Raw genomic sequence first — 13,126 nt, forward strand, 5'->3', positions numbered from 1 at the left:
ATCTGAGGTAATGCACAATGAAGTAACTTGTCCAAAATTAGAGAATGACAGGGTGACTGAATTTGTCACTGTTCCTGTCCCTGCAGCTAACCGCAGGAAACCATCCCCATGTCATTCTTTAAGGCAAAAGGGAATAATCAGAGTATGAATGAGCACAGCCACTGACCCTCATGCTTTGCATTAAAGAATTCTGGTGTAGAAGGACTGAGATTCAGATAGACCCTAAAGAATGACACAGGATGGTTTCCTGCGGGGATGGGAACGGTGATGAATTCTGTCACTGTGTCATTCTCTACCAAAGATCACAAGGAGCAGCAGTGGGCTTTGAACCCTCCAGTATCCCTGGTTATCAGCCCGTTGCTCTAAGAGTCCCTAACGATATCACTCAAACTGGATCCAGTTAGTCTACCTGAGCTGCAAGAAGTCATACACCAAAAATAAAGGCTGACTTTTCCCTTGGAAGTCCCATCACTGCCTGGGCTTGCTCAACTATTAGATAAGTGGTTCCCTACCCTGTCCTGGAGGACCACCAGTCAGTCAGGTTTTCAGGATAGCCCTAATGAATATGCATAGTGCCAATTTGCATGCCTGTCACCTCCATTATATGCAAATCTCTCTCATTAGGGCTATCCTGAAAACCCAGCTGACTAGTGGTCCTCCATGACAGGGTTGGGAACCGCTATATTAGATGAACTAGATAGTCAACTAGGGCAGGGGTAGGCAATTCCAGTCATCGAGAGCCAAAGGCAGGTCAGGTTTTCAGGATATCCACCACAAATATGTATGAGATAGATTTGTATCTCAAGGAGGCAGTGCATGCAAATCCATCTCATATACTTTTTTACAGAAAGGGTGGTAGATGCATGGAACAGTCTCCCAGAAGAGGTGGTGGAGACAGAGACTTTGTCTGAATTCAAAAGGGCCTGGGCTAGGCATGTGGGGCTCTCTCGGAGATAATGGTTACTGCGGCTGGGCAGACTGGACGGGCTGTTTGGCCTTTATCTGCCGTCTTGTTTCTGTGTTTCTATGCTATCATGTGTGCATCCCATCTTCCTTGGTATCTGGCTTCCATTGTTTTTAAGTCTTGGTGTAATCTTTCACCTTGCTCTTCGCTGGAAAGTTCTCTGGAAAGTGATCAAGGACTTTAACACTCATGTTACAGCCAAGCCTGTTGAAATGAAAGAGCATATCCTCTACTAATTGTGTATAGTTGTCTGCCTTCTTGTTGTCAAGAAAGTTTTTCACAAGAATAAATTAAGACCAGGCAAATGATTTGGTTTCATTCATTGATGCTTGCACGGTATGGGTCATTTATAAGTTGTCTGAGCTGTGGACCATCATAAATTCTGCCTTCCATTTTTCCATGGTAAGTCCAGGTAATGTATGCACTATGTATTCAATGCATGAACTGTCTTTATTTAAAGCCTTTACAAATTGTTTCATCAGGCCTAGCTTCGTATGGAGTGGTGGCAATATGATTCTATCTCGTGCTACCAAAGGTTCATTGTTTACATTTTGTCCTCCAACTACCATATATTCCCTCGGAGGCCAGTCTTATGACATTCCGATTCTGCAGAAGAGATCTTTTAAATAGCAGTAAAGAAAATTCTTATAAATTCAACCATATCTAAGAAACTAGAGCTGATGCATTCTATCCAATGCAAGTTTCTGAATCAGTGTTCCAAATAACCCCAGGAACAGGCCAAAAAACCCAAGGCACCAAGAATTTTTTAGTTGTTGTTGGCTGGTGTTATCAATGTTGGCTTTTGTTCGTGAGCCTGCTCCCAGGAAGCCAGGGAAATGTGGTGAAATAGCTTAAATCTATCCTTAGAACCTTGATTTCACAACATGCCATTTTCTTTAAAATATTGAACAGTATACAACGGATACAATCTTTGGGCCCTATATTTGAAAAGCTTAATGGTGTTCCATAGGTATTTATTTTATTTATTTGTTTAGATTTCTATCTCGTTCTCCCGGGAGCTCAGAATGGGTTACAATTGACATTTACAATAAAGTTAAAGGACAATAAAATTATAGGCATTTGAAGAAGAGACAGGTGAGAAGACATAGAGAGAGAAGGGGAGGGGGTGCACAGGAAGGAAAGAGGAGGGTAGAGATGGGGGAGCAAGGAGTTAAAGGAAGGGGTGCAGGGAACAGGAGGGAGAAAAGAGAAGGAAGGGCAGCTTTATGAATCGTTTTATAGACTGGGAGGTGAGCTTTGGGACAGACAGAGCAGACAGTAAAGGTTTATATAGTGTGGCAAAATTCAGCTCCTCTCCCTCTAATGTCTTTGCATAAATTAGGCCAAGTTTATGCATAGGATGTGATTCCCAGTGTAGATTCAGTGGTGTCTATTTACATGTCTAGTTCCTTGTCTGGCAACTGTGGTTGCTGAAAATATGCCCTATATTCAAGGAAATCTGGAAATTCCTGGCTTGGAGGAGTTAAACCGGGATCAGTGAATGATGACTGTGAAGGAAATCATCTGGAAAACCCCAGACTGATAAGCCTCCAGTCGCTCTTACATTCCTTGCTCAGTGAACTAACCTATAGTTTTTCATTTTGTGTGTCACAGCTGTTGCAGCGTGCTTTTGTCTCTAGTAATCATTCCCCAGAAATGTCAGCCTAGTGCTCCCGCCTCTATTACATTTTTGAAGCCCATTCAGCTGTTCAATTTATTTCATCTCAGTAATGATGTAGAATTATAAAACAGCTGGGGAAATTTATTATCCTTGATTACCGTTTACAGCGCTTCACTCTGTGCAAGGTTACAAATCACAAAAAAAAGTGGCAAGGTCCCTTAAATTTCAAGCTTCAATGAAAGGTTGTGAGTTTTCTGTAACTGATTATTGAAATTATCATACTGCCTTGCTCAGTTTAAACCCAAGTGTATCAGTTAAAGCAGCACATTCACTTGGGAAAAAGACAGATAAACTTTGTTCCTTTACCTTAAAAGAGACTGATGACAAGCTCTATTAAAAAGATAACAGGTTGAACTTTTATTAGCCTTTCAGTCCCAGGGCTCCAGGGCCTCCAAAAGGTAAAAGTCTCCCTCCTGGAAAGAGTGACAAGGCAGCTCTGCTGTCGTAAGCAATAGCTCAAGATGGTTTATAAGCAATAAATAAACTAGAAACATTTTATAATCAGCATTAAAATCAATCCATGATATAATCAAAAGGCTTATTAAATAGCAAGGTAACAGGCATGCAAATCTCCATCATGCACAGTCATTAGGCATGTCCTGACACCTGAATCACTGGAAGTCTTCGAGGACTAGGAACAAATACCAAGACCATCAAGAAGTTACATTTCAGTCTCATACAACTTACTTTAAAAAAAAAAGCCTCAAGCTAAATTGTAACACAATAATGGATGCTTATACAGAAATAATAGCAAACTGAACAAGACAGTCCCCTGGCAACCTGGCCAAATTTCAGTAGCAATTTTGTGAGGAAAGAGTCAATGAATCTTTATTTATTTGAAATAATTTATAATTTGTTCATTCATTACAATGTAATGTCTCATGTTGTACAATAAAAAATATACATAAGAATATAAATCAGACATACAAATCAGCAATCTACATCCATAATAATTCATTGTTCACTGGTCAGGTTTTTGGTCCAAAGTGGGCTGTGGAAGGAGCTGTAGTCTGTGGCTGCTAGTCAAGGACTCTCACTGCAATGATTCAGGTAGGGGAGAGGATTTGGGGAGTTATAAAATAGAGGTATCCTTTTCCAGATGGCTATGAGTAAAAACAGAGTGCTGTAGCCTAGTGAAGACCCTCCGTCAATGAACTGGAAACCCAAAGGACTGGGAGGAAACCGTGGCACAAAAATCTATGTAAAAATGGTTGAAAGCTATGAAATCTGACCACTAGATGGCACTCCACAACTATAAAAGGCAATTCTACTGTATAACTGGGTGTATGTAGTTACATATGCCTTGCATGCATAAGTGCACAGAAAAATGCCACAATTTTTGTGCAATATGCATTATTCTATAATAAGATAGTGTGTAATTGCAATAGAGGCGTGTGTGTGTGTTGGGGGGCATGGATATGTCTCCAACATATGCACACAACTTATAAAAATACTATAAGTTCTTGGCTTTGCATGGCACACTTATAAGTAGGTATACCCATTTACATCTGCCATTGACCTGGCATATTCTAAAATAGTATCTTGATGCACAGATGCTGTTATAGAACTGGCACTCAGTGCATGACGTCGGCTTTCCTAACTACAGCTGGGCAGTTACAGAATTCCCCTGTAGTTTGCAAAATGTACATGCCAATATTATCTCACAGTTCTAGAAACTGTGGAATGGGTAGAAAGGGGAAGGATGCCCTCAGAGTGCTGAGACCGGGCAAGGGATGCAGGAGGTAATGCTTGAGTCAGCCCAGGGAGACTGTTTTTTTCTGTTGAATTTTCTTTTCTTTTATTGAAATTTTCAAATAAAATCTCACAAGTACACACTTATTTAAGTAATACAGAACCAATAATAAATATTGAACTAAGGCCAGTACTGGGCAGACTTGCACAGTATGTATCTGTATATGGCCTTTTGGTTAAGGATGGGCTGGGGAGGGCTTCAACGGCTGGGAGGGTTTAGATGGGTTGGAGTGAGCTTTGACGGAGACTTCAGCAGTTGGAATCCAAGCACAGTACCGGGTAGAGCTTTGGATTCTTGCCCAGAAATAGCTAAGAAGAAATAAAAAAAAATTAAAAAAAATGAAATTGAATCAGGTTGGGCAGACTGGATGGACCATTCGGGTCTTTAACTGTTGTCATCTACTATGTTACAATTAATAGCTGAAAGAAGAGGAAACATACTTTAGAAATTATCCTAAGGTTCTTCCTTAAACCTCTAATAGAGGGAGGGACATACCTAAATTCCAGGGGGGGGGGAAGAAACATTTTACATGAAAAGGCTTTAATGTAAATTAAGCTCTGTTAATCCATTCCAATAGCAATCTAATTAGCTTGCACTTCAGGCAGACAACTTTTTTAAATCCAAAAACACCCTCAAGTGTTCTGGTTGAAAATAAACATATGTAATACCCAAGTATTTAATATAACTTTTACAAGGATAAGCCAACAAGAATTTTGCTCCCAGTGCCAACACTTCCTGTTTCATATCCAAGAAGGCTCTTCTAGTACTTGGTCTGTCATGCCACATCTGGGTAAAATCATATCTTTTTCCCACAAAAAAGAACTTGGGTATTTCTGAAGTAGAATTTCATAATCAAATTTGGATCTTGTTTAAATACAAATGAAACCAATAGCGTTGATCTTTCAAAGTTCTCTGTTAGAGTAGATTCCCAAACTGCAGAAATATCAAGGTCTTTGTTTCTCGTTAATTGATCACTAGTTTCTGGGAAATCTGTTTTCTTTGAGGAAATATAGTAAATTTTATTCACGGTGGGGGGTAATTTTAGAACTTAAATCAAATATTTCTTAAAGGCTTCTAATGGAGAGAGATCCCAGCAGCTTTGGGAAAGTTCAAAAAACAAAGATTCAATCTCTTATTGCAGTTCCCTAACATTTCAATTTTCTTATGCAAAACATGATTCTCCTTTATTATAGAAGTTCTAACATCTTTTAAAGTTACCATATCTTCTTTTACTAATGTCAATTGTGTGGTAAATTCATTTTTTACGCCTGCTATGGTTTCTGTTACAAAATCTCAACTTTACTCAAAAGAGTTGATATTTCTTTAGTTGTCCGTCTTTGCATCAAGTTTCTGGAGAGCTTGCCATATGCCCTCCAACGTCGCATCTGGCTTTCCCTTGCTGGCAAGAACAGCATATTGCTGCAACGATTTTCCACCCTCCAGCAATTCACCTGCAAAGTGCTCCCTACCAGAGGCCTCCAATTCAGCGACTTCCACCGAAGAAAACCCCTCCAGACTTGCAGGGGCCAAAGAACAAGGTGGCTGACTGCTCTCTGGAGGCAAAAGAGTGACATCAAACCCTGATGCCGACGAGGCTCCCCCTCACAGGACAATGCTGGGGGTCCTCCAGAGCTCACCCACGCAGCCCGGACCATGAAGCCCTCGATAGCCTTCTGAGAGGTAGGTGCACCTTTAGAGCTCAAGGGAAGAGCCCTAACCTCTGCCTTTCTCTTAGTATGCAGCATTATTAAAGCAATCAATTTGTTAAATCTTTAGGTAAACTATTCAATTATGGGGTAAATAATAAAGTTTTTAGCACTTTACGAAATGGTTGTAACTGACCTATCAATCTGACAGTCAGGAAGCACATTCCATATTTCTACCAATTTGTAAGCGAAAGATTGACTGAGTTTCTTGGCTGATTTAATTCCTCGGAAGGAAGGGAACAATAGTTTTTCTCTGTGTATTCCTTGAATGACAAGATCTAAGGGTATTCCAGTATAAAGGGACCAAAGGACCAAATTTTCCATAGAGAAGCTTAAAAATGACACAGGCGCATTTAAACTGGATCCTAAAACACATTCTATCTGAATGGCACTTCCATGCTCATTCTCCATCACTGATAACAATAATATTAGTGGCTATACTTATACTGGAATCCAATTTAAACCACATCAAACTTCCTGTGTTATTTTTTTTCTATTTTTCAGTATTGTTTTTCCTGCTTTTTCTCTCTCCGATCCTCAGAGGGTTAAACTACCCACTGGTTCATGTGAAACATATCACTGAACCCAATCTTCATAGGATCAGTTGTTCTTAATTATAACTTTGTATTTAATTTTATATTGGTTTTTTTTTTTAAATTTACTCTTGTGGTATTTCCTTATAGTAAAGTAAAGTACTTAGCTTGAAAAAACTTTAAGGGAGCGCCTCCACCAACACGTCCATGTTTCAATGCTTTCGTCAGGGTTGAGGCTCCCGATTTAAATTATCTTGCTCTAAAGAAACTGCTCCTCTCGATATAGAATCATCACTGGCATTCCCCTTCCAAAAATTAAAAATAAATACCATGAAGTGCATATAAAAGGGAAAATTACCACAAGATGAACACAAGAAACGACATACTGGGTCAGACCAATGATCTGTCTAGCCCAATATCCTGTTTCTACAGTGGCCAATCCAAGTTACAATTACCTAACAAAAACCCAAATAGCAATGCTATTGATCCAGAGCAAGCAGTGGCTTCCCCCATGTCTGTTTCAATAGCAGACTATGGACTTTTCCTCCAGGAACTTGTTCAAACCTTTTTTTAAACTGTTGTTTTCATAGCCTCTTTAACCCTTTAATTGGCAGATGGTGAAACAGCTGCTTTACGTAAATTGATGTTGAACGAGAGCAACAGTGCCAAGTAATAGGTATTTGGAGATGCAGATCTCCCATAAGAGCCACAGAAGACACATGTTGCTTCTGAGCAATAATGCCAAATAAAGGGTTATTGTGTCCTTTAGTAAGTCTTTCTCCGGCATGCTAGCACATCTTAATAAAAGAGATCCTATATTATTTACACACAGAACATTTTAAAACAAAGGGCTACAGTTTGAATGCATAGCCCCCAATTCTGATAAGAAGTTATTTTAGTCCCCAATGACTTGCATGATTACAGAAATTATTAATGAATTCAGGAATCCTGATATATGGTGAATATGCCCATTTGGTGTCTGAAGAGAGAATGAGGATCTTTTTCCACTGGCTGATCTGTTTGTTGTGGATAGAAGGGAAGGGTTAAGGCTCCATGGCAAGATTATCCACTCCCGATTTTGTTCCATTGGCTTTCTAGATAAAAAAAAAACACAAATACAAATACACAGCTCATTAACACTTGAAAATTTTTCTGCTATGAAAACCTCCCTGCATAAGGAAGAACTTCTCTTGTAAGAGTCATTTTATTCTTATTACTTAAAGATACAAAATATGACATAAGGCCAGTTAGCCTTTCCAACAGATCCGTGGCTAGATGTAGGGGCTGGCCATTTGTGCTGTCAGAGGCTTAGGGCTAGATTCACTAGGCCCACTGATCGTGTTCCGACCAGTTTGCGACCCCGACCCGATTCACTAACCTTCTGGCCGATCTGTACATGCAAATGAGGGGAAATGCATGCATAAGTAGGAAGGAACCAACGAAGGAATACCGATTGGGCTAGCCGATCCAAACAGAAGCGACTGCTGCTCATGTCCTTTCCTGCTCTCTGCCTTGTACAAAAACCCTGCTCCCTGCCTTCCTCTCTGCTGCCTTGCGTCTCTGCGAGGCCGTGGTTTAAACACGTGGGTTTAAAGTGGGGCTGCACTATGATGTGTTCTGTTCTATTACACAACACGCCACAGTGCAGACCCACTTTAAACCTGGGGGTTCAAACCACGAGCTCACGAGCAGTTATCTCCCTCTGTGTCTGGATTTCTTCTAACTTCTAACAGATACCAGGATGTGAGATCAGGGATCCCATCTTCCACTGACAGAGGGACACATGAATTTTCATGGCCCTCTCTGTCCATGCTGCCAAATAAACTACACTGCCCATGAGGGTATCTTCCCCAGATATCAACATGCTTCAGAAGCAAGGGCCACTGAGATGTTTCGCCGTACAGTGGTGGGATTTAATCCTGGGTCTTTCTATTTCTGGGCTCTGTGTTCCAGTCAAGCTGATCCCTACCAGCTCCCCTCTGAAAACCAGAATTTTACTTTTCATTCCCTCTCTCCCATCTCCATCTGTCTCTATAATTCAATAGTTCCATTCTCAAGCTCTTTTCACTGTGTCCCCTCTCTCCGTATCCCTCCGTACCCCCAGATATAACTGGTATCCGATAATTCACTGCCTCTCTCAATTAAAGTTTGCTGCCTTCTTACAGTAAAACTACGGTACAATTTCCTCAAAAGATTTTCCCATGTTTGGCACTTGACAGTGTCAAAGTAGGATGCAAAAGAAAATTGATTAAACATCCAGCCTTTTTTTGGGGTTGGCATCGCAGACATTCTGATCAATATAGCAACAAGTGCATGTGCAGACCATCTACAGCAGTGGTCTCAAACTTGCAACCCAGGGGCCGATGCGGCCCATCAGGTACTATTTTGAGGCCCTCGGTATGTTTATCATAATCACAAAAGTAAAATAAAACAGTTTCTTGATCATATGTCTCTTTAGCTATAAATTACAATATTATTATTAAGACTTAGCTAAAAGGAACGATTTATAAACTATAAAGAGTTTTACCTCATGCAAAACTGTCATTTCTTTAGTAAGACATTAACTATTTTTTTTCTGAGACCCTCCAAATACCTACAAATTTACAACATGGCCCTGCAAAGGGTTTGAGACCACTGATCTACAGGCAAAGAAGAGGGTCAGCGCATGTGTCTGAATCATTCTGCAGCGATCCATGTAGTCACTGTGGGGCATGCCTCCGACCGCCCCCATTTGCACGCGAAGACTCGGCCACAGATCAGATTGCTAAGGTAAGTATAGTGAATCTAGGCCTTAGTTCTTTTTAAGGTGCCTCTTTTATGAAAGAAATTATTCTACAGCAGGAGTTCTCAACCCAGTCAGAGTTTCAGGATATAAGAACATAAGAACATAAGCAGTGCCTCTGCCGGGTCAGACCACAGGTCCATCCCGCCCAGCAGTCCGCTCCCGCGGCGGCCCAAACAGGTCACGACCTGTCTGTATCACCAGAAGGGGCTCCCTTGCCACCTTGGTTTCTCATTTAAGTCCTGTCTTCCTATCGAGGTCCTAACCCTCCGGTCTTGCACATGCACGACCTGGTTTGGTTTCTATACTCATTACCTGGTTTGCTTTCTATACTTGTGTTACATCCCAGCTCCTCCCTCAGTATCCCACGATCCCTTTATCCTTCAGGAATCCATCCAATCCCTGTTTGAATCCCTGTACCGTATTCTGCCTGATCACTTCCTCCGGTAGCGCATTCCAAGTGTCCACGACCCTTTGGGTGAAAAAAAACTTCCTTGCGTTTGTTCTGAACCTATCTCCCTTCAGTTTCTCCGAATGCCCCCTCGTACCTGTTGTCCCCTTCAGTCTGAAGAATCTGTCCCTATCCACCCTCTCTATGCCCCTCATGATCTTGAAGGTCTCTATCATATCTCCCCTGAGCCTCCTCTTTTCCAGAGAGAAGAGCCCCAGCCTATCCAACCTCTCGGCGTATGGGCAGTGTTCCAGCCCTTTTACCATTTTCGTTGCTCTCCTTTGGACTCTCTCAAGTACCGCCATGTCCTTCTTGAGGTGCGGCGACCAATACTGAACGCAGTATTCCAGATGTGGACGCACCATCGCTCGATACAATGGCATGATGACTTCCCGTGTTCTGGTTGTTATGCCCTTCTTTATGATGCCAAGCATCCTGTTGGCTTTTTTCGAGGCTGCTGCGCACTGTGCAGATGGCTTCAGTGATGCATCCACCAGCACACCCAAGTCTCTCTCAAGTCTGCTGTCTCCCAACAATACCCCCCCAATTTGTAGTTGAACAACGGGTTCTTTTTCCCTATATGCATGACCTTGCATTTGTCCACGTTAAAGCGCATTTGCCATTTGTTTGCCCAGTCTTCTAGCTTGTCCAGGTCTCTTTGTAGGTCCTCACACTCCTCCCTGGTCCTAACTCTGCCGCACAGTTTGGTATCGTCTGCAAATTTTATAACCTCGCACTTTGCCTCCTTTTCCAGGTCATTGATAAATATGTTAAAGAGTAATGGCCCCAGCACCGACCCCTGTGGTACACCACTCGTGACTCCCCGCCAGTCAGAATATTGACCCTTTACTCCGACCCTCTGCAGTCTGCCCGACAACCAGTGCTTGATCCATCTGTGCACATCCCCTCCCACCCCGTGGTTCCACAGCTTCTTAAGCAGCCTTTCATGTGGCACCTTGTCGAAAGCCTTTTGAAAATCGAGGTAAATGATGTCTATGGGTTCCCCATTGTCCACCCGACTGCTTATTCCCTCAAAGAAGTACAGAAGGTTCGTTAGGCACGACCTTCCCTTACAGAATCCGTGCTGGCTTGTTCTCAATAGGTCATTTTTCTCGATGTGCTCGCAAATGCCGTCCTTGATCATAGCTTCCACCATCTTCCCTATAATTGAAGTCAGGCTCACCGGCCTGTAGTTCCCGGGGTCACCCCTCGATCCCTTCTTGAAGATAGGTGTGACATTCGCCAATTTCCAGTCCTCTGGTACCTCACCAGTTTTCAAGGATAGGTTGCAAACATGCTGGATTGTGCCCGCTATTTCTTGTCTTAGTTCCTTCAGAACCCTTGGGTGGATCCCGTCCGGGCCCGGTGATTTGCCGCATTTTAGCCTGTCTATCTGTTTGAGGACATCCTCCTTACTTACCTCTATGTGATCCAATTTTTCAGCCTGTTCCCCACAATGAATATACATTACAAGAAATATAAGAAGCTATACTTGCACATATATATTTAATAAATATTTTATTACTTAAATTCAATACATTCAATGCTTAATAAAGTGAATCACAAGACATAAAGCTAAGCTTATTCTGTTAAAATTGAAAACCTGGTGTTGCAAGTAATCTTTAAACGATTGTCCTTTCAATATGAAAAAGTCAATTCCATATATATGAAAGACGCACTTCCTGTATCAGATGAAGCAATATGATATCAGTTCATTATATCTTGTATCTTTGTATCACCGTTTATCACACTGTACAGGATGTACATCTTTGAAACTGTGCAGGATGTACAGGAAGTACATCTTTGATATATATATGGAATTGACTTTTTCATATTGAAAGGACAATCGTTTAAGGATTACTCGCAACACCAGGTTTTCAATTTTAACAGAGAATCAGCTTAGGTTTGTATCTTGTGATTCACTTTATTAAGTATTGAATATATTGAATTTAAGTAATAAAATATTATACATATATATATATATATATATATGTGTGTGTGTGTGTGTGTGTGTGTGCAAGTATAGCTTCTTACATTTCTTGTATTGTTTATATTATCTTGGAAGCTCTTTTATGTGCTAGAAAATTCCTGATAGTGTATTAATTGGTTAACAATGAATATACATGAGATAAATTTGCATGCCCTACCTGCGTTCTATGCAAATTTAATCTCATGCATAGTCATTGTGGATGTCCAGAAAACCTGACTAGCTAGGTGGGTCTGGGGGACTGGGTTAAGAACCCCTGTTCTATAGAGATGTGCAGAAGCAAAAATTGTTTATTTTATTTTTGGTCTTTTCCCCAATTCTAGAAACTTTATTTTGGTTTGTTTCAGACAATTTGTTTTAAGAACAATGTTTAAAGTGCATTACAACTTTTTAACAGAAAACAGCTTCAGGCAAAGATCTGCCACTTGATTAGAAAAAGATACAACAAGCAAATCAAAATGAAGAGACATGCGCTATATTATAAATTGTGGCCACGTCGGGTTGTATGTTATAATAACGGCATGTCTCTTCATTTTGATCTGATTGGGTTTATTTAGAAGTTTTTAAGACATGCAAATCAGTTGTAGGTTAATACTCACTAAATTTTTAAGGTTAACCATGAATACCAATGAATGTGTGTCCCTAGTATTTGATCTTCTGGAACTGCTGTGTCCCTAAGGATTATTATTCCAAGGAGCTGCTGGGTCTGTAAGCCTGGGTTATAAAGGTCATTACTCTACTGCAGTGGTCCCAAACTGTGCGCCATAGCATGGCCAGGAATGGCATCAGTGACTGACGCATGCCGCCGAATTGATGCTCAGGCCTTGGGCAGTGGACTTCTTCAGTTGGGAGCCTAGGACTCAATGCCATAGGTGGGGCACGAGGGGGGGGGGTTATGGGGCATAAGAAAATTTTATAACCTAGGGGCGTCATAAACTCATAAAGTTTGGAAACCACTGCTGTATTATACCCCTGTACTATCAAGATGTCCCCCCTCTCTGTGCTGTGCTAAGCTGATATCAAAAGGCTTCTGCATAGAAAAGCTCAATAAAAAAGCTTGGGAACGGACAATGAACACTCCAAAAAAGATTACAGATGTAAAAAAAAAAAAGGTCTTGTTTATTCCAAAAAAAGGACAGACGTCAACTGTGGACCTGACACAGTACTATGTTTCGGCAAATCAAAACACCTGCAGCAAGGGTTCACTGTCGTGTTGTAATTCACAGGTAACAAGTCCTTTGTTAGTACAAGGCTGGGTCAATCAAACGC

At 41.2% G+C, this 13,126-nt stretch overlaps 1 protein-coding gene across 1 annotated transcript in view; it reads right to left on the reverse strand.

Moving 5' to 3' along the window:
* Positions 1 to 7,268: 7,268 nt before the first annotated feature.
* SMIM22 (small integral membrane protein 22) overlaps positions 7,269 to 13,126 on the reverse strand; it is a 31,616-nt gene continuing 25,758 nt past the window's right edge. Inside the window, exon 4 of the mRNA XM_033914706.1 lies at positions 7,269 to 7,731. Coding sequence (XP_033770597.1) covers positions 7,681 to 7,731 — 51 coding nt within the window. The 3' untranslated portion in view covers positions 7,269 to 7,680. The remainder of the gene's footprint in view (positions 7,732 to 13,126) is intronic.

This window comes from Geotrypetes seraphini, chromosome 11 (assembly GCF_902459505.1).
Source record: "Geotrypetes seraphini chromosome 11, aGeoSer1.1, whole genome shotgun sequence".
Lineage (NCBI taxonomy): Eukaryota > Metazoa > Chordata > Amphibia > Gymnophiona > Dermophiidae > Geotrypetes > Geotrypetes seraphini.